The sequence below is a fragment of the Harpia harpyja genome, chromosome 6 (genome assembly GCF_026419915.1).
Source record: "Harpia harpyja isolate bHarHar1 chromosome 6, bHarHar1 primary haplotype, whole genome shotgun sequence".
Taxonomy (NCBI): Eukaryota; Metazoa; Chordata; class Aves; order Accipitriformes; family Accipitridae; genus Harpia; species Harpia harpyja.
The window spans coordinates 8,411,915-8,436,510 of record NC_068945.1 but is presented as its reverse complement, the minus strand read 5'-3'; the positions used below and the strand labels follow the sequence as shown (position 1 = coordinate 8,436,510).

Genomic DNA, 24,596 nt, shown 5'->3' with positions numbered 1-24,596 from the left:
TTTTATGCTTCAGAAAATACTTCATGCTATTGCAGTATTTCTGTAATATTATTATTATATTACTGCTTTTATTAAAATATAATACAATTATATTACTAAGGATTATGTTGCTTCATTTTAAGGTTTTATTCTCCCTACTTTTATGAAAACAACAGAATAAAAGGGAAAATGTCCACTCTGTGGAAACTTTGCTTTCTTGCTCAGTTCCTGGGCACATCCTTCTCTTGTAATTCCAGACTCTGGAGTCCTAGCTGTTCATTGTAAACTGGGGGAACACAGTAAAAAGTCTCTGCTTTTCCAGCTGGAAACACTGAGTGGTGAGGTAGGAGATAGTGAGAGCTCTGTGCTATCTCTACAGGCAGAAGGCGAAAAGAAGATACAGGTGTGTTGGGCCTTGGAGCAGTTCTCAGTTTGCACTGCAAATAACGCAAAACATCTGAATGAATCATGTTGGGAGCTCCATGTTTCAGGATTCCCCACCCCTCCAAGCAGGAGGCCCATTGTGTGATCCCACTGGGGAATGTGCTGCTGCTGGGATTTGCAACATGCAGGCACAAATGATTCTTTGAGGAATAAGGCAGGGGCTGGTGGGAACCATGTCTATCTCTTCTAGTTGATTAATGCTTATAGCATCCTTTGGCCATGCCAAAGCCTCCAGATGTTCAGCAGACAATCAAGACAGCCAGAAAAGTTGCAGGCTGAGGAAGCAGCTCCAGCCCCTGCTGTCTGAGAGAGCATCTAAAGCTGAGCGCAGCTGGCTGGGGAGTGTCTCCTACATTAACCAAGTAAAATTACTCCAAGCAATGTATAGCATGGCTAAAGTTTTCTTTCCCCTGTCCAGGACCTCAGGCTGGATGTCGCATGCTTGCTTTCTGGCCATTCTAGTGTTAGGTCTTTGTTTCCTTAGGGAGAAATCAAATCACTTGATCAACATGTAGTGGAGTACACCAGGGTCCATAACCATTCAGCAACATACTTTCTAAGTTACTGGTCTGCTGTAGAATGTGGCAAATTGATTTGAGCCTAATCAACATATATATCTTCAAACGCCTTCATTTGTGTCTTGCTTTGAAACTTCATTATGCCACAGAAGTCAGCTAAGTCCCATCTGAGAATATAAAAGGACAACAGCACAAAGCTCTGCAACAATGTGTAGTGTCTGTGGCCAGCACAAAATGGAAACCCCAAGTTTTAAGAAAGTCTGCAAGACCTGAAGGCCCATCCATGTCTCTTGTCAGAAATACTTAAGCATCGTAGAATCTTGCTCACAGTTTAGCATAGCACAGAGAAGGCTTTACCCATAGCAGTGTGGAAATTACGGACACATTGCTAGTTCACATGATATAATCTAAAAATGCTGGCAGGTGTCACTATGTTTCTGTACCTTAGAGTAAACACGCAGTCAGACTTTGACCTTGGAAAGGTTGCAGCTCAGTGTACCTAAAACTCCAGCTCTCTGGAGGAAGACAGCAGGTTGGATGGCCCAGGTCTTTGGAGTAGGATGATGACATTGCCTGGAGATTAAAAAAGATGTGAATTTGAATGAGGAGGGAAAGGTGGGTTGATGGGAGAGAATTCATCTGAGAAGACCCAAGAAAGAGAAGAGGAGCCTTCTGTAAGTAGCACTAGATGAAGGGGATTACATGGTCCAGAAGCTAGGGCTGTGTCAACCACATTGTTCTACATGAGAAAGGACCAGTAGTCCAGTAAGGAATGTACCAGGCCAAAGTTGATCTTAATCCTATAACAGCAATATGGTGACCTGCTCCAAATTAATTGCTTTTTCCTGCATTATCATCTGAGGGTGAGTACAGACCCTGCTGTGCAACCTCCAACTTTGTTCCTGGCAGTCCAAGGCCCGTCTCAGTGAGCTATTACCATGAAATAGTTTTTCTCCAGGCAAGGTAGAGGACAGTGCCTTTACTGTAGGACAGAGGGGTTATTCCTGGCACACCAAGAGGTACCCTATTCTTGCTTTGAACTTCAGCTAATACTCATCTGTTTAGCCCCAGGCCAGAGAGCCCTGGATGAGGGTGGGGTGGTGGCCAAGGGAGAAAAGCAAGGGAGAAGTCAGAATACACAGCAGAACAACAGAAGACAAAATGATTGATGAAGGAGGAAGAAAATGAGATCCCACCAGGCTCCTCAGTTTCATTTAACATGGGTCTCTGCAGCATTACCCGGTGCAGCTTCTCTCAGACTGGTAGTGCGGTAGGTATGATTCTCTCCAGGTTGTGAGGAATGCCTTGGGGATTAATAACAGTAGGTCAGCACTAGCAAGCATATGAGATCATAGAATCATAGAATCATAGAATCATTTCGGTTGGAAAAGACCTTCAAGATCATTGAGTCCAACCATTAACCATGCCCCCTAAACCATGTACTGAAATGCAACCTGATGAGTTTTGGACACACATCCTGGAAGCTGTTGGGCTTACTCCTGTTCCATCATCCTATCTCAAAACACTATTGGCAAGTGTCCACTGGCTCATCAGGGAGCAGTGGGTGCCTGCACAGGGATGTGCTGGTTTATGTCCCTTTTCAGCTCCCTATAGTATTCTATAATATCGTACAGTATTGACTCTCTGACTCTTACTCCCAAAACATGTGTTTTCATTTGTTGTCCCCTGTAATTATCTGGTTTTCTGTCCAACTCCTTGTTTGTTTGTTCCTCCTTCTCAGAAGGGTAATCAGTCTTCCTAGAAGTCCCAAAAGAGAAACACAGCAACAATGGGTTCCTGAAGGTGAAATACTAGGGAAGAGAAGAACAAAGTGAGAAGATAGAATACTTCTCACCTGACATACTCCCAGGGTCCAGCTCTCTTCAGCTCTTCCTAGGCCAAATGTGGTTTCTGAGTATTCAGTAGCCCTTTCTGAAGCATAAGCAGCTATGATGCTGTTCTGGGAGCGGAAATGAAGCAGGATCTTGGAGACAGCTGAAAGCAGAGACAGCATTTTATGGAGGCTGTAACAACTCCAGCCGGAGTGTGATCAGGGTCCCATGGCCCTGCCCCAGTACAAGTAAGGGTCGGGGGGGGAACCAGAGATGTGCCCATTTGCTCAGCAGCAATCCTAGTCTGTTAGGCAAGAACTTTGCAGTGGTGATGATCCTGTAATGTGTAGGACTATCTCTAAGGGAGCAAGAGGACACCTGATAAAGCAGAAATGATGAACAAGGCAGCATGAGGGATGGTGCCACACTCCTAGTAGAGCCTGGACTGTGAAGTGAGCGCTGGGGATAGTGCTTGGCATTACCAAGTCATTCAGCTGCACAGAAGTGCCTGGATTGACTGAAGTGCACACACTCATTTTTATGAATTAGCCAGAGTTCATGATTCTTCATGGAAGGCTCAGCCCTTTCCCTGTGAAGGCAGGAGGACAAACTTTCTCTGGTCCATTTGGAAGCTTGCCAGTTCCAAGTCAGCTTAGTGAAGCTTTTTACACCAGTTTTAGCTGCCAGAGTGAACTTGCAATCTCTTGTATCCCTGCTGTGCTCCTCCTGGCATGTAAGGGCCTAGAGGTGGGTCTATAGAGGTAGCCTATAGAGGTAACCACAGAAGAGAGCTGGTTTACTCTCATCTTCATCTGTCCCTCTGGACTGGTAAAAACATTTTTCCAGCTTGTAGAGTAGGATAGTTCTTAACTGTGATTTAATAACAAGATTATAGCACGGACACATCGACATCCTCCCTGCCCTGGAACTCGGGTGCACTCACCCACATGAGGAGACAGGCCCCTTGTAGGCAGGAAGATTACCTCCCTCAATATTAGCCCCGCACCTCCGAAAGTCACATCAGTCCTTCAGCTGGCATGCTTAATAATAATAATGACAACAGCAGCATTAACAATGGTGTTTTAGCTATATCTGATGTGGCTTTGGAAGCCTGAAGGGAAACATGCCTATCACAAAAGCATATGAGAGATTTAAAAGCCAAAGGCAGCCTTCAGAATACTTGCCATGCTTTGGTGCCTACTCTTCTGCTCTGACCTCTGCTCTTGCAGCAACCCACTTTCTCCTTCCCCTGCAGAGGCTCTGCTCATCACTGCTGGTGTTGTCAGAACAAATGGTCTCTTCTGTGCCAAACCCCTCCACGTTTCTTCTGCGAACCAAATCCGATTTCCAACGCCGCGAGTATTTAATACATATGTGATTAAATAATGAAATTTCTGCTCATAGAAACACCAAAGAGTCAGCACCAGGGAGGGGAGAAAAAAAAAAACTACTCGAGCTAGAGGACAATGTTGGGCACAAATACATCTAGGCTAAAAACTCCTAAAGGGGCAAGTAGCAGGGGACTGGACTCCATGACCCTGAAGCCCCTTTCTGTCTTGGTTTCCAAGTACCAGCAGGCAGGAGAGCAAGCAGCAGGGGGGAGACGTGCCTTGAAAATCCCCCTTGTATTTGCAAGGGCCTGGAGCGTGTCTTTGCATTGTTTAATGGTAATCTGTTTCTTATTATTGCAATGTGATGTCCAAGGACGCTGTGTACTGACCTGGAGTAATGCTGTGTGCAGCTGTGGGAATGATGTCAGTGTCCTGCTCTTCAGTGGGCATGTTCTGGGGGTTGTTGAGAGCCGGACCGTGGGAGCCATTTGCAGCGAGGAACAGCATCCCTCCAGCCAGCACCCTCGTAAAGGGTGCCAGACACCCCTGTGCGCCAGGAAATGACAGCCATGCCTGGTTTTCCACACTGTACCAATAACCATCCCATCCTCCGTTATCCAAGACCGATCCTGTACCTCGCTCTGCTGCAGAGCTGGAGCTTCCACAGCGCGGGTTGTCTCTGTATCCCAGCCCCCGGGGTGATAAAGCACATGTCTGTTGTCATAAGACTGGATGCGTCCCGAGGGTCCGATTGCCAAAAGGTCATGCAGGTGGCTGCATGCAGATACACGCAGGATGACGAAGGAACTACCCCCAGCCCGTGGGCAGGATGGTTCTCAGCAGCCCCCTGGGCCTGGTGAAGGTGTGCTTACAGTAACGGGGCATACAGCTCTAGCGTGCAAAAAGCACCCAAAACATTACACACCCAGTCATGGGGGCAGGCCTGGCAAAAGCTCATGTTTGTGCCAGATTTGCTGGGAAATCTTTTGTATCCTGTCATTAATTGCGGCTGTAGTCCTTAGGTGCGAGAACGGGGAGGTGGGCACACTTGTGGAAAGGAAGGCTCAGGGGCGGCAGCTGTACAGCTATTCGGATGCGCCTGTGCCTTGCTCATCGCTGCAAACCGTGGGATGTTGGACCAAGTGAGACTGGGGTTTTCAGCTAGCACCATAGGCCCCTGCTCTGGCTGTTCCCCACAGTCTCGGGAGGAAACACCCGCCCAGCTATCATAAGCCCCCATTTCCCACAGCTCAGGCAATGGGGCCTGAGGTATATTTGCCACAGTCTCCTTGAGGGGTTAGGTTTTTCCCAGGTGCATATAAAGGAAGGCGACACCTAGAATAGCACAGTCACTATCTCCATAAGGGATAGGCTGTAAACATAAGTGGTACTCAAGAGTATATAAGCAGCAGTGAAATGTTCCCTATATACACAGTCTACAAAGCAAGTAAAAAAAATTGTAGGCTGAAAAAGTAATGTTACTACATAACAGTCATCCTCCAGGGAGTTATTCTTTACAGAGACACCTAATGCATCTGAGGTTGAATTAATAATAATGCCAATTCAAAGAATACCTTGTAACAAATAATATGAATTGGTATCTGAGAACAGAAAAAGTGCAGTTGAAAAGAATCTCTATAGCAGAAGAGCTAAATTCCTATAGCTAAATTGCATGGATTAGCTGAACAGTCCACTGAATTTAATCTGCTTTAGATTCAGAAGAAGCAACCTGGGATGTTTTCTGAATGCAGTGCATGTTTCTTTGCGTTTACTCATTGCATTTATTCTCCTATATCGTATAATGTGACTAATTGTCATGTTTCAATAGGTATCTTCAATTCAATGTTTGTCAGCATGTAAGCAAATGCCAGTATCTCAACTGCTTTTTAAAAAAATGCTACTTTTTCTAGTAGCTCTCCAACAATTTCACTGAGAAGGACAACAGTGTTGTACAGGCCAATCCCAAAAGTTGGAAGACAGAGATCCTTTTTCCACCTCTGCTTTTCTTCTTGTTTTGTGAAGTATGTTGAGTCAGCACTTCTGTGTCCACTTTGGTCAGTTACAAGTCATGAATGGGGACGATGATAGGCTTGCAGTCAATGAATGTTGCAATCAATCATCTTGAACAACTTCAGCATTTACATCACAGATATTTGGTAGTATTTCCAAAGTACCTGTTGCCTGAACACTTTATCTGCCTTGATCTGCTGGGTGACACTGTCAACAACTTCAAAGTTAAAAGTGAAAAGGATAAAGACAGTTTAATAGGATAGTGCCAGGTTGTCTCTCCAGAAATCAGAAAGGATAGATGTCACGTCAACCCTTTTTGTCAACTTTTAATTCCCTCACCCACGTGGTACCAAAATAATGACAAAACCAGATGCTCATTTTAAAGACCTTTATTTATATAAATAATATCCACCATATCAAACAAATATACAACACCGTGCTTGCAAATTAATGCTTTGCAAAGAGCTCTCATTGCTATTCCTGGTCGAAATTCCTCAAGCTGAGAGTATCTCAGAAGCCTGACGTTGTAGGAAGCTTGTGATGCACCCAGTTGTGACCGCTCCTAGCAGGAGGAGGCACTGTGGGAGCAGGGCTCTCTGCTGTCCTCCTGCATTTGGCCTATCACCAGAGGAGGTGTTTTGAGGAGCGACGCAGGAGCCTCCAGCCTTACCCGGAAAGAGGAACGGGATGGAGCAGAGAACTCCCGGCCATCATGAAGAAAATGACAGAGCACCCCCAGAATGTGGGACACACTTAGCCTTGGCAAAGCCTCAAGAGGTTAGACTGCAGAGGACAATCCATTTGTAATTTAGATAGTGGGAAGGTGGTGGTGAATAGGTGTGTACTATGAACACATGTCTTCAACTTGGTAAAGACTGTGTCCACAAGATCAGGTGCTAATTTGCCCCTACAGAAGATATCTATCTACGGGCTGTATAACTTTGCTCATGCTTGATGTTTTTTTTCTGGTCAGCTCTCAGTCCGGTCACCAACTAGCCATATCTGGCCATATTATGGGCAGTAAAAGGCCTGAAAAAACAGAAGACTGTGGGACTGTTAAGGTGCCTCCAGCAGAGGGCGGCTGGCTAGGGAGGGAGCATATTGCGGGTGTGATCCGGGGGAAATGCTCGGTGGACAAAAAGTATTCCAGTAGTGAGAGCTGTGGTGCTCCTCCCTGAGGTGTGTGAAGAAACAGATGGTGACCGATGTGGGTGCCAATACGCCATCTAAAATGCCACAGCCTCAACCTACATGAATGAGAAATTATGTCTGAGGGACAATACGGTGTGGAAATGAAGTGTGATGGAAAAACATTGCAGAGGTGAAGTGCCTTGGTGGCTCCTTTCCTGGCTGGTGGGAGGTCCACACACTGATCAGTACTGACTCCGAGCTGCCACGGCTCTCAAAATAGTTAATAGGAGTTGAGTGGACTTCCTATTTCTGCATGGGAGATGTCTTGCTGCACACCCAGAATTGCAGCTCGCACTTGAAAAGGTTGGCCAGCGAGTCTTCTGGTTTCATTTTAGGCTTTTATTGTCTAGTTTCAGCCTCCCCTAGGGCACAAAACCTGGCCCTACAGCTACTGAAGTTCCCTCCTTTCTGGGCAGGAGGCACTACAGGGCCTGGGCCTGCACACAATCCACTTACTTAGAAGACCTGCTGGCTTCAAGTGAGGTTTTCAAGCTAAGCTACCTGGGCTGTCCACAACTCACTTCAATACTCTCAGTCAAGCTTTCCAATAACTGGCCAATTCTGCTGTTAGGACACAGGCTTTACCACTTAAATGGTGATGGTTTTCAAGTTCCTACCCACATCTGGAAGGACAAATAAACCATTTCACAGGGGAGGACACAGAGCAGCTCAGTGTAGTGCAGCTCTAAGAGCCAAGAGACTTGCTCGCTGAAGCCCTTATGAAATGTGCAGATCATTGCGGTGCCAGTGAGAACACAGTTGCATGAACAGCTTTGCAGGCTGTCTGCTCCCACCTGAGCAAGGCTAAACGCAGGTCTCCATTTAGTGGACCACCTAAATTAGCTCTGCAGGGACTGAGGGAGGGCAAATCGCTCTTCGGCAATGTCACTGCAGTCCTGGCTCTTCCCAGCTAGCGATGGATGAGGTGTGAGTCTGGGGAATGTGTCTTCAGAAGATCAGCCTGATTCTCCTTGGAAATGAAAAAGTAAGGATAGTCTTATCTCTAGACACAGGGCTGGAAGGAAGAGAGGTGTAAAGAGGGAAGAAGAGAGAGATCTGTTGTAAGGGAGAGAGTTGGAAATCAACAAGTGTTGGTGAAGTCTTCTGATTGCTGATGACTTTCACTTCAAAGTCCCAGAGTTTTAAAGGCATCTCGTAAATCATCTACTTCGTACAGCGGCTGCAGGACAAAATACAAATGGTAGGTCAGTTGTCAAGTGACCAGGAACCTGTGAAGGTGGGGAAGGAGGAAGGAATGGCAGGAGATGGGATGAGAGGTGGAAGAAGGGGAAGCGAATGAGGAGAGGAGACATGAAGGAAGTTGGGGGACAGAGGCATGAGGGGCATGGAAGGTGAAGACACAGGAATGAATGAAATGGCAGATGGCAGAGATGGGCAGCAAGAGCAGAAAGGAACTATAGTGAGGAAGAAGCTGAGGGTAGGAGGCACTGGAAGTGAAGGAGAATTGGTCCTCACCAGGAGGATCCGTCGAAGTTTCCTGGACAGATGGACAGCGTTTTCATGCAGCCCTTCCCAGGCTTTGAATGTCTTTTCCCTGTTCTCCACAAACGTGTTCCAGCAGTAGAAGTAATCTGTGCGAGGCACAGGGGAGTTACAGAGTGCTCAGGACTGCCCCAGAGAGGACGCTGACCTCTCCTAGGATCACCACGTCATCGCATCCCACCACCGTCTGCTCTGGCTCCTTGTCCTAGCTCCTCCCGCCCTCCTGGGTCTCCCTAACCCCCCACAGCTTTCCATCACCTCTCTCCCACCTGCACATCTCACCTTTGAAGGTCATGATGGCAATTTGGGCCCCGGCCCTGTGCAGGCGCCTCAGCCCCTCCGGCTCTGCCTTGCGGTCCTCACAGAAGTAGAGGCGGGCGGTGAAGATGCGGAGGGTCAGGTTGGGGTAGGCGCGCAGAAAGTCGGCCACGTGCCGGGCGCAGTCGTAGCAGGGGCTCCAGGAGGTGAACCAGGTGATACGGTAGCAGCGGCCCGGGTCCAGGTCCCAGGCTGAGATGTAGCGCAGGAAGAGCACCTCCACGTGACAGCCCATCTTCGTGAAAGAGGGAGAGGGGCAAGGCGTGAGGTGGGGCGGGGGGAGCGGGGCGTAAGAGGGGCGAGGAGGGAGGTGTGGGCTGGATGGGGTGTGAGGGGAGGAGAAACAAGGTGGGGGTAGGTCCCAGGGTCAGCGCGCCGAGGGAGAAGGCACAGCAGTGTGGAAGCAGAAGACTGGCTAGGAAAGCACAGGAGCACACCGATGTGTGGGGACGTACAAGAGGAACGGGTGGGAGCTAAGCGGAAAAGTAGGTAGACTGGTAAAGCAGCAGAGAGTATGGGCGTCTTGCTGGTAACGCACTTGCAGGTAGCATAAAGTACAGGTTTACCTGGAGGCTGCACCCCCCAACCAGTATGCACCAGTGCAGCGTCCGTGCTCGTGGACACGTGTGCCAGTGCCTGTGTTGCTGTCGCGGCCCTCCTTTCCCTGCTGCCCAAGGCGATCGGGAGCTGCATGCACCTCAGCATGGGTGTAAGAACAGGATGCCAAGGTGTTCCCGTACCTTATTGCGCAGGTATCCGAAGTCCAGGGAGCACGATGTAGCGCTGTCACGGCGCTTTACAACATAGCAGAGGTAGGTTTCACGCCGGCCCTTGGCCCAGCGCAGGTTCTTGAAGTTGTAGAGGAAGAGTTTCCTCTTCATCAGGAGGCTGCAGGAGAAGACAAGAGAGAGTTTACATTAGCTCCACCCTGGAGCCAGCAGTTGGCCATGTCTTTGTTGAGGACTTAGCACCAAAAATATCCTCCTCGTGTCCAGGCCTCTCAGTACGAGACAAGCATCGGTAATTTGCATGTAATGTGTTAGGGAAAGGGTGCAGACTTGACTGTGGGGATGAAGCAAGTGACCTTGTGAGTGGAAACAGTAAATGAATTAGTAGTGATTAGTCAAACAGCAACTATGGCTGGGTAGAGTGCGAAAATATCTGCAGATATCCAAAAGATGGACACCAGTGAGGGAGAAGGATGAAGGCATCTGAGAAGAACTGGGAAGATGAGAGGGTCTGGAGTTCAGTCATCAAGAAATATTATTTTTGCTGTATGAAACCCTGAAAAGCCACTGGGGCAAGGGATGGATCAAATTAGAGCCTCTTTAGAGAAGACTGGACAGAGTTTCTTCCCAGCATTGCCCAAAAGAAGAGCACGGTTGAAAGTGTGCAGGGCTAGGGGCTCGGGTAAGGTGCCATACACTAGCTGACCTAATCCGTAATGGGGTAGACATGCCGACAGCTCTGCAAGTACCATTCCCACATTAGACAGGCCTGCTCCCACGCCCAGAGATCCTGCTGGGGAGAGGCAGCAGGAGCATGGGGAGGGTAAGGTAGTCATGAGTCGTATCTAACAGCCTCACTGCCAAGTGGAGGTACAGGCAGCTGAGAACAGCTGTGTTCATTGAGGTGAGATACTCACCTCCCCCACAGCAATGCAAAACAGAAGCGAATGGGTTAAAAATAATCACATCCTTTGTCATCTTTTCCCTCTGATAGGCTGATGTTCAGCAGGGAGATGGGGACAGTTTTAAGTGATACTGAGCTGGGTTTTTTGGGGGGTCTCCAGTGAGGTGTAGGAAAGGGGAATTGGGTTTGTTAGGAATTTAAATCCGTTTTAAATCTGAGAGTCTGAGCAAGGAAAAGTTTTTTTATACAAACACCCTTCAACTGTTTGCTAATGTCACCATAAAGCCTGAGCACTGCAGAGCACTTAATCTCCAGCTGACAGTGGCATCCTCTCTGCTCCTCCAGGAGCTTCTGTCCATCGTGCACCCTCACACATGGCTGCTGCACCACAGGTACTCAGGACTCATTCATACAGTCATGCACATCCTCTTGCCTTTTGCCACCTAGTGCACGTGCTTTGCTCTCCTGTAGCACTCCCTATTGCACCTCACGCTGCATCATTGCCAGAGAGGCACGCTCTTCCCTCAAGCACCCATGCTACTCTGATTGTCCTACAGATAGGAAAGCCACCCGCACACATCCTCTTTCCTGCTGTGTCACCCTCAGCCTGCGGTGCAAAAAAATACCTGTCCCGCTCACACAGAAAGAGTGAGCACACACATACTCAGTTATGCCATGCTTTATACAGACATGCTCCTAGGGAAGTAGATCCCATGGGACTTATGGCACGTCTTCTGCTAGGAGAAAGTCCATAGAGAAGACAAGGCTCTGCAGAGTCCTGCACACACTCAGAGAGCAAAGCATTCCTACTGAGCATTTTATTCAGCCCAGCAACAGCCTCAGGCAGTTCTTGGAGGCCTGTCCTGGAAGCGCTGCCACAGTCCTACTCTGCTGGGCTTGCAGGTTGTGTCAGAAGAGCACAAACTGATCCCACTGCATTTCATCACCCCTTTCTCTGGCAGTTCCTGCTGGGTGCGTGTTTCCCATACCCATTGTAGGTTCTTCAATATCAGTTTTGATTTATTTCTCACACTTGGAGCCGCCCCACTTCCTACCACCTTAGATTCACCCTATTTCCCTGCCTTTGTACAAACACTTCCGAACATGTATATTCCCTAACACACACACACACATATGTTGGTCCCTTCACAAAACTGTCATCCAGGGGTTCGCCTCAGGCTTCCCCCTGTTAGATGTGTGTTATTGCCGGGATGCAGGGAAGACTCTCCCCCCTAACAGAGGTGCTGGAGAGTGGACACCTCTTCTATGTGTGACAGATCCTCAGATTGTCCAGAGAGGATAGCCCAGACGATCGCGCGGGAAATGAGCAGGTATGATAGGCCAGAGGCTTGGAAAGCTCTTACCTGGGCTGTGCCACAACAGCAGAAAACAGAGCAGAGGAACTGTGAAAAATGCGGTCGCTTGTTGAAGAACCATATAAGCCAGGTGAAAAACAGTGACAATTATTTTGATGTTTTATCAAAGCCCACATGGAAAAATGCTTTTCAACACATCAGAAACTTTAGGGACAACAGACTTTCCCTTTTCTCTTTTTTGTGAATTTTGGGGCAAAACCACTTGCTTTCAAAATGTTTCTGATTCTTCTTCTAAATGTCCCTTTTCTCACTTCTTCCCATTTTTCTCTATTAAATGGTTTTGCCCCCATGGAGCAGCATGTGGATGCAAATAAGGGTGAAGAACAAGGAATGACCCCAAAACCCAGAAAAATAAAATTATGATCACTGGGGTTATTTTTCAGAACAAAGTGAAGACAATTTTGAATCACAGTTCCTGTTTTCCCTTCTCTCTGGAGTTCACCGTCCCAGGGTTTTTTTGCGAGGGAGGATTTCAGAACATGGCTGGTATAAGAAGAAGAATAATGAATAAACAGATGTTGCGGGGAGCAACTGAGCAGATGTGCAGTTAGGTACAAACTGCTGGATACATGTGCAACTCCTATAGCTATAGCATAACTCAAGGGAAAGCAGCAAGGACACAGGAGCTGTGATTATACTCGGGCACTGAAGAAGTAGATTGAACAGAGACCTTCTGCTCAAATAAAGATTCATGAAGCCAATCCTCAAGTCAAAGTGAAGGCCCCTGAGTGTGTGAATGATATGCAGTTGTGGAGAGTGATTAGTGATAATTAGCTCACGGAGTAATTGCAGAGCAAGTAGAGGAATCCAATGCTGGAACAGTCTGCGCTTATGAGCACAAGGGTGTGAGCAGCAGAAACACAGTAAGACAGAAATCTGGTGCAACAGAAAGAGTAAGTGGATAAGGAGCGAAGAGTGGGCAGGGATTGAGGTGCTTAAGCGGCGGATAGCATCTGAATGTTCATCTTTCTGTTATGTTTTTTTGTTTCTAGAAAAGAAAAACTATGAAAAGGAACAGAGAATAGTCACGAGAAAGAGAAATGACAGAAAAGGAAAAGAGTACAGGGTGGCAGATAGTCAAAGAGAAAGAATGACGGAGACACAGAGATGCAAGGTGCAAGAGCAGGACGGGGTGGGGAGTTAGATGACTGAGTCAGATGGAGAAAGGGAAAGGGACGGTGAGCACCAAACAGAGAGCAGGTTAATTCTAAGAGAAAGACCCTTGTTTCTTAGATGAGCAAGAAACTGGAGGCACTCATTTTACCTGTCCATGACTGCCAGGGTGTCTCTCAGGTGATGGGATTGCAGGGAGGTTGTCTTGCAGGCTCCGTCTGCGCAGCCCTCTGACTTGATGTACAGAAAGGTGGACTGCCCGGTGTGTCCCCTCCCCATTCACCCCTATCTACCCCGGCTGGCTTTCATCGGGGTGTGGTTGAGGGAGGAGTTAGAAAGGTCTCAGGAGCTGAAGAGCAAAGGGTTGAGATGCGAAGGGGCATCAGTTCTGAAAGATGCTCAGCACCCATTGGTCGCCTCCCCCCGCTGCACTCCCCATTGGGCCCTCCCCGCCTGCAAAATTATTCTGAATTAATATCAATAACCTAATGAGGCAGGAAGCATTGTCTAGTGGTTAGAGGGGGGCCTGGGAGCTTGTGTACCACTAACGTGAATGTGGGCAAAACCACACTATCCCTCCGGGCCTCGGGTCACGCAGCTGTGCCGTGAAGATGGTGACCGTGCCTTGCCCCGGCGCGGAGGGAGCTCTGCGCAGTACCCTGCAGCCACGCGGCTGGAAGGAGCTCAGGAAACACCAAATTGTTGGCAGGCTTCCCCCCGCTCCCCCGCGTCCCCCTTCTTGGCAGCACGGGGCAACACCGAGGCCGAAGAGGAGAGTGAGAGGCACCCAGCTCCGGAGAGAGCCCGGGGTTTGACGGGGAGCACCTGGCCCCGCTTTGGCACCTGAACACGGCCGTGGGCGCCTGAGCCGCGTCAACACGCCGGGAGCGGTGGCAGACCTGCATTTGCAAAGCTGTACACAAAGCACGGGTGGGGAATGACTCAGGGCCAGATCCTGCCGTTCCAGGTGGCACCGGCGCTGCGATCCGCCGGCGGCAGGGTGGCTGCCGGGACGCCTCTGCCCGACGGCTGCACCCAGCAGGCGTGCAGTTGCACGCCGTCATGCCCGGGTTCACGCTCAGGATGCACAGTCTTCGCTCCGCCAGCACGGCTCCCTGCCTCCCGGGCTCTGCTCCACCACGGCCCCACAGCACCTGCCCAGGCGCCCGTCCCCTCTGCAGGGCTGAAGGGCACGGCACGGGGCAGCCGCTTCGGCCGGGCAGGGTGCTGAGGAGGCAGCCGGGGGATATTCTGCTCCGTTTCTTCCTCAAGCGGGGCACGGTCAGTGCTACGGCTGAGAAAAAGGGCTTTTGTTTACCTCACGCTAGGGTAGTTCTTCGTTTTTTCTCCGCTTGATTTACTTTCCTTATTAATTTTACTGGCTTTCAGCACGCTAGGACTGTGTGAAACCAGTATATGCAAAAACATGAAAAGGAGAGATGAGTTGCCAGAACAGAGCAGACGACTCTCTAGCCCAGCGTTTTGAGAGCGATTGTCTTTGAGAGCGGCTGGCGTGGCACACTTCAGGAAAAGGAGAAGCACTCCTGGGACGTCCAGGGCTGGGCTGTCCTGCTCCCTGGGGAAATGTCTGGGTAGGGCACACACTCAACCAATCCACATTTGGGCAGCTGCATTGGTCTCAAGGGTTGTGGCAATTACCCTCTTTGAGGATCTGGCTCCTAGCTTTTGACCAAAGCTAGAAGAGGCTGCAATCCTTGCCAATCCCCATCCTACCTAACAGAGTCAAAGAGGAGACTCCTGCTGATGACACAGCTGTCCCCTTTCAGCCTTTGCCCTAGCAGCACCTTGTGACAAATCTCCTAGGTCAGACCAAGAGTCATTTTGTCCCCCTTTCATACTAGTTTTTTCTTTTAATAATGCAAGGAGGATGTTTGTTACACAGGACATAAAAAAAAGAAGAAAATAGCAACACGCCCCGGGAAATCTGCTTCTTAGAGATCACAACTGTTTGTGTTTCATCAGATAAATTAAGGTAGTTTCAGCTTTATTCTTGTTCTGGCTCCTAATTTCCATAGCCAAAAGCTTGCAGAAAATTTTACATAACATTTTCTGCTCTGAAAGGAGTCAAGAAATATCTTCATGGCCAGCCTGTTCTTCCCCATAAATGAAATTTGTGTGTAATGATTTTCACAACAGTTTAACATGTCAAGTCTCATAAAATGTTTAACTAAATCCTTTCTCTGGTCCTGCCTGTAAGTGGAATTCATTCCTCCATGTTTAAAACGTCAGCTCTTTTCCTTAAATGTTGAAAGCCTCTTTGCTCTCCACAGAGATAAAAAAGAAAGAATGAATGAATGAACAGATGAACTATATTTATGTGACTCTTTGGCAAGGCTCTCAGGTCTAAATACTGATGTAGGCTTTCTAACACCCTTCATTTAGACCGGTAACTTCCCTCACACCGCAGGTGCGACTGCACAAAGTCAGTGGCAGTGATTCTCTGCCTCTAGCTCTAATCCCCAGAGCAGAAACGTATTGGTGTGGATGTGCGTTTAGTGTCTGATAGCAAGTCTAGGGTGACATCTTGAGAGGGACCCTCAGCTCCTATGCAGTTCTGCCTAAAGCAGGAGCTGCAGTCTCTTGCCAAGGCAAGATCTTGCTCATTAGCAGATGTCACCTCTGCTCTGGTTAAAAAGAAAATAGTTTGGAAAACCACGGAAAGGTGGTTGATGCCTGATCTAGCTGCTAGTCCAGCTTCCTCCCTGGCTGTAAATTGCCAAATCTTTAATGTATGTTGGGGACCCTTTTGGCTGGGAGCTAATACACCTGAGGAGAGATGCTGAACACTCTGGCTTTCCTTCCTTTCTTCTCAATGCAAACTTACTTGGAGAAGGGACTGGGGATGGGAGAGAAAAACAATTTTACTGAAGATGACTCCATCTGTTTCTGATCAAAGCCCAGGTCAAAGTTACAGGCTAGTGGGGAAGGCTAGGAAGGGTCCCTGTGCTGGTGGTTTTGGAGTGTTACCTAGCAAGAGACACTGCTCCAGCTTATCAGGATCACAGAAGGATGTTCTAGCATCCCTTCAGGTTTCTTGTGCTCGGGGCTCTATTCCATGTCTTGAAGTGAGAACAACAAATAACAGCAGGCTGAAGAGCTGCGTAGGGGAGGAAGAGGAATATCACCATTACTGTTACTAAAGATTCAGAAAGCAAGCTGATAAGAAATCAGAGAGAAAAAATGTGGTGAATAATTAAAAGTAATTACCTAGCCCCAAAGCAGAGGAGAGGTTGCTTGTTTAGTCAACAGGAAGTCATGTGTTGGTGTGTACTGATATAAATACATATTTATTTTTTCCATTCACCCTTTGCTCAGAAATCGCATTTTGAAACAAGCGCCGACATCACCAGTTGGTTGGTTCTTGTGCTGAGCACAAGAAACGCCGACACCTGCTTCCCCTCGCCTCAAGCAAAAACCTCAAGCAGAAAAACTTTCTCTGCTCAACAAGTGCTGATGTGCCACGGACACTGACTTGCACAGAGACCTCGAGCAGGGGAACGGTAGAGCTCCTTGCAGTTAGACACAGACAAATAAATAAGCCAATGCGCTTATTTATTATAAGCACATATAATGTGATATGCTTATTTAATATAAACATATATTAAGCATAAGCATATATTAAAGCATTTATTTATTTATTATAAGCACATTACATTATATTCTGTGTTCATTCCGCAAAGATTCATCACCCTATTTTGAATGACAGACCCAACACATAGGTAACGCACTCGCTCAGGCACCTCTGCCAGGCAGACCACTCTCATTACTCCAGTCCTGGGAGTAAAAAAAATCCACACTAGATGTAGAGGCAGCTTGCTGTCTAGGACATGGGGCAAAGGACCTTGTCCCTAGAGCTGTCAACTCATCTTGTGACGCAGCTGTGGATGCCATGCCGGGGGAGAAGGTTTCAGCAGTTGCATGACAAAGCACTGCCTTCCGTGGTGCGGAATACGGAGCACCGCAGAGATGTGCGAAGGCTGTGAGGAGGTCTATGAGGTCTGCCTGGGGTGGACATCACCAGGAGGGAGGTGTGTGGCGGGGGGGGGTTGCTAACGCAAATCTAAAACACTGTGGGGTGGGTGTCACTGAGGCTGCATCTAACGATGGACGAGAACAGGGATCCCAGGTCATGAGAGGGAAGTGGGAAGGAGAGAAGGCAGGAGTTCAGGATGTGTGGGAGTGCCGCTGGGAGGGTGGGTTTATGAATCCTGGATGCCTGCGCTGTGCTGCCTGGACTGCTGCATGCTGCAGAATTGTGGATGATGCCACTGACGCATAACTGAGGGCATCTGGGTGCTGGGTGTGCACTAAGATTATACGTTATTATGCATTTTACTAGTAATTTGGCTTTCCAGTCTTGCAATGCAAAACCTTTACCTGGAGACTTGACTCATGGTTTATTTTATTCCACTGTTGAGCTTGTTTTGGTGCTGGAGGATGAGGCAAATGAGGGTGAAACTATTGAATTGAGTACACGTTTCAACCGCAGTCCTGTGAGTGCCTCTCATTCCTGCCCTGCAGCTCTCTGCTAGCCCAGCCCGGGGCTCCTCATAGAAACTAACGACCCTTAATCCTGCCGCTGTGACCCCACAATTTTTTCTCTCCCTGCCTGTGTTAATTCCCCCCACTATGTCTCCAGGCAGCAGCAGTTCCATCCCTTGCTACCGGTGACTGACACCTGCTGGGATCGCCAGCAGGAAGGGAGGAAAGGGGCTGGGTTGGGTTGAGACGTTTGAGACCTAGTGAATGGCTTCCCCATCATGAACGCAGGTAAGAAATGGGACCAAAGTCCAAGTACTTGCACTAAATGTCTTCAAGCATCTTCTCTAGCCTGAGGCCGTGGCATGGTTGGCAGCTTATCTCATTTACACTAAGAAAAACACAGTCTTCGATCAAAGCAGAATGCCCTTCCCCATGCTGAGAGCTGGGGGTGGGGAAGTACCCACCAGAGCTGCTTGCACCTTGCTGCTTCCCACAGCAGTGCATGCAGCTCCAGCCTCCAGCACGCCCTGCCCATCTGACCTGGCTTCTGGCTCCGTGCTGCGCAGACCCGGAGAACGCACTCATTTTGCACAGGGAGCTGCAGGCTGCGTTCCAGTGTTCCTGCATCCTCCTACAGCTCAGCCCGCTGGTCTGGGCACCCCAGACTCTGCTCCCAATCACATCTGCCCCCTCCTTAATGGAAGTCTCTAGCTCCGTATCTCTGCAATCATCTGCTAGTCGTGGGGAGAAACCCAGTTTTGCACCGCAATTTTTCACAATGAAACTCACCTTCTAGCTGTGGTTATGGTTTCACAGACCGAAGTCGCCTGTTATTAGCTCCTGTTTGTGCAGTTGCTGCAGCTCGTGCTACTGAGTGCAAAAAGAACTTGCACCTGGGGCCTGGGTGGTAAATCCTGATTTTAATTTCCCTGTTGTCTTTGGAGAAGTCCTTTGCTGGAGAGGCTGGGACAGAACTGCTTGGGAGCTTGCTAAAGAGCAGCATGTTGCATGTTCCTTGGCTTGCAGTTATGTGTTGAGTTCCCTGCAGTTGTACTAGCTTTCCTCGGCTGGAGGTCCTCATGAGCAGTGTTCTTGCATCTTACAAAGTTTTCTTATCAACAAAGCAAGCATTTTCAGAAGATTCAAGATAGCCTTGCTACTTCTTGTCTTCCTCACCCCCCCAAGTTCAGAGCTGCTCCTATGCTCTCATCACTGGCCACATCCAGAGGGTTTGTGGGATGCCACCACTAACCTCTGCTCCCTAACACCAAAGTGTTGGACAGTAGAATTAGGGTCTGCCCGCGACACCCTGATCCTCTTCCAGGGCGCCCAGTGCTCTTGGCAATGGGGGTGGAATGGGAGACCCATCCTGAGGCCAATGAAGTGAGGGAGAAGGGGGTGAAAAGTGATTCTTATTGCATGATGAGGATCATCTCCTTTGCTGTGGTATCTCTGCTGTCTTCCTTCCTTGCTAGTGCACTGCCGTGCCTGGCTGTGCTAACTGTTAGCATCAGTTATTTCTTTAGCCATGACTGCATGGGAGGCTCCCAAGTTTCTGCTGTAAGCAGCGAAGTCAGAGTTGTGACACACTTGATCTACTGCCCAGGCAGGGGATGGTATCCAAGAGTCCGATAACTTCCCAGCTAATTTCATAGAGTTTAAAAATACCCTTTCATGTTCCAGCCAAAAGCATGGGTTCTGCTTGGATGAAAAGGCTGGTAGAAGCTCCTGGAAAGCAGAGGAGAGAAAGAAGAGGAAGAATCTGAAGGGGAAACAAAGACCCTGGGAAACTACTGATTATGAATTACTATTATCAGAAATTTTAATTCACTGGTGCCTACTGGTTTTAGACAATGCTTGTAGCATTGCTTCTGCTTCCCACTCAGATGTGTCCCCCAAACAAATATATCCCACTGAAACCCACAGCCCTTGCATTCACACGCACAACCAGTTAATTTCCCTTTGCCCGGTCTGTACTCAATGAGGGGACACAATGTCCACTCATCTCTTCTATCATTTCCGTGCAGGTACAGGTAGGGTAGGGCACAGGCACATTTACTTTCAGGTGGCTAGCTTGCTCCCATCCCAATTTGGAAAACTGATGATGAGACCAAAAAGCTCACAGATCGGAGAGGCAAAAATCTACCCTGAAGCAGTGCCCCTGGGGACTCTCAGGGAACAGCAATGGCAAAGGGCCTTGCAGAGACTATGAAGAGTTCAGACACCTTTCCTAAATTAAACCAAAGGGAAACTACAAAGATACCAGCTGATGGACAATGGAGCCAAGAGAAATGGTGTAATGATGGTGCTGGGCTCAAGCAGAGCTGATGAGAAAATTCCTTGTGACCATGGTGTGGAGAGTCTCTGACTACATTCACACTGCACCAGGCAGAAAAGAAACTCTTTTGAACCCTTCCTCCACAGCAAGGACCAGTCTGGAGGCTAAGTCTAGGCTGTGGAAGAAAACAGGTTTCATTTGCTAATCCATAATAATGGCCAATGCAGCTTGCTCCGGCTGGTCTGTGCTATTTGGGACCCAGGCAAGAGACATAGTGAGGTGTAAGCATTTTCCAGTGGGTGTGTTCTAACACCATCTGACTTTGGTGCTACAAGGGAAGAGCCAGAGCAGTAAGCCCCACAGGAATGCCTTCAGCATGGAAAGGCTTTGTAGGTACAAGGCACCCCGTACAAGAGGTGGCATGCTGACACGTGCTTCAGTGTGAAACCAAAACCTTGGTCAAGACGTCACGTTGGCAGGCTGTGCTGGCTGTCATGTTTGAAGCAACTGCTGCTGCTGCACGTGCGACTGCTGCTCCAGCTTCTAAGGCATTGGCTAAGACGCCAGAGAAGGTGGTGGGAGGATCCAAATCCTGCAAGTTCCCAGCCTCCAGGAGGGCTGATTATGAGGGCAATGACTGTCTCCAAGAAGCACAGAAGAACTTTCTCTCACCACTGGAGTCTACGCAGTACAGAAGGACAACAGCTGCACCAGGCTGGGGCTCAGGAGCATGGACAAGGGCAGCACAAGAGGACTTGGTACTTCTAGCTCCTTTAAACTCAACAACAAGCCAAGAGGAAGGTGCCAAGAAGGCAGCAAAGGCCAAGAACCACCTGACCCTTGACTGGCACTCCCAAGAAGCCCAGATTATATGTGTCTGTGAAGGAAATCCCAAGGAAAGCCAAGAAACTGGCAGCCACCATGGCCAAGAAAGCAATCAAGAGCTTAGAGAATATGAGAGCTGACAGACCAAAAAAGGCAAAGATCCAGCTAAGGGTAAAACTGTGAAACCCAAGGCTACCAAACCCAAGGCAGAGAAAGCGAAAGTGGCCTCAGGCTGAGAAGGTGGTGCACAAGAAGTAGATGCTGCATAAGCACAGCAAATTCTCCTGCTTCAGGGACACGGAGTGTAAATCCTTTAATTGAATCATTGATTTTCATCATGTTTTGCATTTTTTAACACAGTTTCCCCAAAGGAAGATAATTAATTGTAATAATTAAAATTCCTTGGTTTGCAATAAAACTCAGGCTTTGTATGAATTAAATGTTTCTTCTTGCTATTTTCTTCAATCGCCTGCAACAGTATTGTAGGGGAGATGGAGACAGAGTATGCTCAGAGGTGCACAGCAAAAAAGAATAGAGGCAACAGACGAAAGCTGCAACAAAGGAATTTCTGGTCTGACATCAGGAAAATATTCTCCATCTTAAGTGTGGTGCAGCACTGGAACAGGTTGTGGGTTCTCCATCCTTGCCAATTTTTTCAAAATTCAGCTGGACAAGGCTCTGAGCAATCTGATGAGCTTTGGAGTTAGATCTGCTTGCTAACTTTCGACATGATTTTATCTATGATCTTAACTGGGAAGGTATACTATCTCGATAAGGACATTTCTTTTTAAAAATGCACAGCTTCATGCACATTTATTCTTATATTTAAGCAGGTGAGTTCTCACATTACTTATTATTTAGACACACTGAATTACATATGTTTATTTATTACATTTTTTTTGTTAATGTCTACTTTGTGACAAGCTGTATTTGTATGGAAATTGCAATCTTAGTAAAATGCCCCAAACAGCATTCTGAAAGAGAATTTATTCATTAAATGGAGCTTTGCTCTACTGATGACTTTCACCAATTCAGTTTTTTTCTATACTTCCACATAGTAGCAACAAGTACATACGGCTTGCATTTTAACTGATATAATTTATATTATTGAAAACATTTTTGTTTGAAAAAAATCATTTACACTAATAACAAAAGTAGACAATCAAATTCACTCATGATGTTTCACACACTTTTTTTATAGCTTTTTTTTAATGGACTAAAATCCAGCTTTCTATTTTGTGGGACTTTATGCCAGCTTGCTACATTACAAGGGCTAAGAATGGCAGGGAACAGAGAGAAACAAAGCAATATGCTGAAGATCAAAGAGCAGGAGGTGAAGACGAGATCCAGAAATACAACTCAGATTTTGTGTGCCCCAGTCAAGGGGCTGTTCACAACTGGACAAATGCACCCTGTCAAACAATGTCAGACCATGTGGTGCCAAGAGTAAATGTTATGGGATTGTGCACCTTTAAAATCTTTTTTTTAAAAAAAAAAAACAACTTTTAAAAAATTTTAAACTAAAATCCCTTTTGGTTTCAACCCAGCTATTCTTTATGTGATAGAGGTGCTCTTTCTGGATGGGTTGCAAGCACCGCTCCCCCTTGTGAAGGACAAGCCCCCACCCCACCAGCAGCATGCTCTTTGAGGGATCCCTCCAAGCCGAGAGGCGTGATGACAGCACGTTTTGTTCAGGCTGCGGGTTCTCATGGACAAGATCCAGGCAACATGGAGCTGCCAGGCGACTTGGCAGCTGCTTCCAACAACCTCCCCCTGCTTTCCTGCAGCATTCCCCGTCCTCCTCGCCTTGCGGCTGCAACCAGGGGCTGCCACCTCAAGACACGCGGTTGCTGTTCCCACAGCGCACGGTTGACCTGAGGTGCCATTCTCCCCTCCCTGCTCTGACCGGCACGTCCTTCCCTTCAGAAAATCCCGAGCTTGGCAGCTGAGGGAGCCACAGCGCGTGAGAACTGGAGGGCAAGAGAAAAGGAGAGCTGGCGTGGGCCGAGCACGGCCCCCAGCCCCACTTGGCAATGCCATGTGTCACCACATCGGGCTCCCTTCCTGCCGCCCCACCGTCCTCCTCGCCGTGTTTTTTGCTGCAAGGTGAACATATGAACAGAGAAGAAAGAGGAGAGATGAGGAAAACAGAGGCAGAGAACAAAGAGGAGAAGGAGAGGTGGGAAGGTGGAACAACCCTTGCTTTCCAGGTACAGCAGAAAGCCCTCGGTGTGGCCGCCTTCCCTTGCAGGGAGCTCCAGCTCCGTATGCCCAGCAAAGTGAGGTGCCACTTCAAACTGGGGACCAGGCATCAGAGCACCGGCCTTGAACCAGCAGCCTTCAGACTGGCAACACTGACCAGTACTCTGGAGCCGCGACAGCAAAATGAGCGAGAAGAACCATTGTGTGGGAAGTGACTGCAGGCCATCTAACTCCCGCTCCAGGTCAGAAGAGTTTATGAGAATCAGCCACAAACTGTAGATCATGCTTCTAAAATGGGACCCTGGCTAGTCCAACTTCATGAGAAACAGACCTAGCTGGAGCTGTATTTAAAACCATTTCTCCAGCTTCCAAGAGAAGGCAATGTCCAGAGACCAGCAACGCAGCACCATGACAATTCAGGTTGGAATGGCAGGGGAAATAAATCTGTGTATGGGATAAGTGCTAATGAAGATGGGGAAGCCTGTCTGTGGACTCCGGTACTGTAAGGAAAGGGAAGAACAAACCGAATTACAAAAAGTCGATGGCATATGTCGTAATTTGCTCACACAGTCGGTGGAACATGCCGATAGAGCGAGACTGCAAAGGCCAAGAGCTCATCAGTCAGAGCAGGGTCAGGCCTGTGTAGACGGGAGCAACATCGACAGTCCCGGGGGCCGAGGCCGTTTTCATTGTAAAGGTCCGAGACAGGGACACCGCAGCATTAGCCAGGAAGGAGCATCAATTCCAGGGGATAGCATTGTGCAATAACCTGCATTGTGTGGTTTAGTCCTGAAGAACGATGGGGCACTGTCAGAGGCAGTTCAATGGGTAATTTGGGCCACAGCCACTTTTGTTCTACAAATACCATCTAAATGCAGACTTGACTGCTTGCACATGAAGCCGCTGCCTAGAGTCTCCCATGCTCTGAGTGCTCCATCTTTTCAACCAAAACGTGATGTACAGTCAGTGCCTGAGGAATCTATGCAAAAGTCAGAAATTCAATGAAAAAGAAATTTTCCTAATCTTTTTGACCTAGATGTGTAATTTTTAATGTATTTAATTTCAGTTATTCCCATTACTGAGTTAAATGGCTCTAGCAAACAAATTCTTCTTTGTTTATGAGATGATTTATCACAGCTCTTCTCTTAAGTCAGCCATCTTACTATTTTACTTGGAGATGGTAATTCTCCACCAGCAAGTCATGGCACATGCACAGTGAGAAGATGTGTTCTCAGCACAAATCTCATGGGCTGGGAGGAGTTATCCCTGTGCTCAGCAGCTATCAACTGTCAGGAAAATCTAGCCCAGCTATCCATGGAAAAAAAATGCTGAAGATAATTTTCTGTATCTCTAGAAAAAATAATGACCTCCCAGGAAGACCTGTGATACACGAGTGAAAGGAGGGTGGCAGGGGAGGACTGGGCTAGCAGGGAATAAAGAGGTCCAAATGACAGATTTGGGCTGGAGTCAAGTCTGCCCACAAATCTGGAGGAAATACAGCTAGAGACAAATAAACCCAAACACATGAGAGTTGCCAAGAA

At 48.0% G+C, this 24,596-nt stretch overlaps 1 protein-coding gene across 1 annotated transcript; it reads right to left on the bottom strand.

The window, feature by feature from the left end:
• Window positions 1–8,431: 8,431 nt before the first annotated feature.
• AICDA (activation induced cytidine deaminase) lies at window positions 8,432–10,031 on the bottom strand (the record flags this gene model as incomplete). Its single annotated transcript, XM_052789879.1, has 4 exons — window positions 8,432–8,485; window positions 8,782–8,897; window positions 9,091–9,361; window positions 9,867–10,031. Coding segments are annotated over 4 exons (606 nt in total), but the record flags the coding sequence as incomplete, so codon positions are not given.
• Window positions 10,032–24,596: the final 14,565 nt, after the last annotated feature.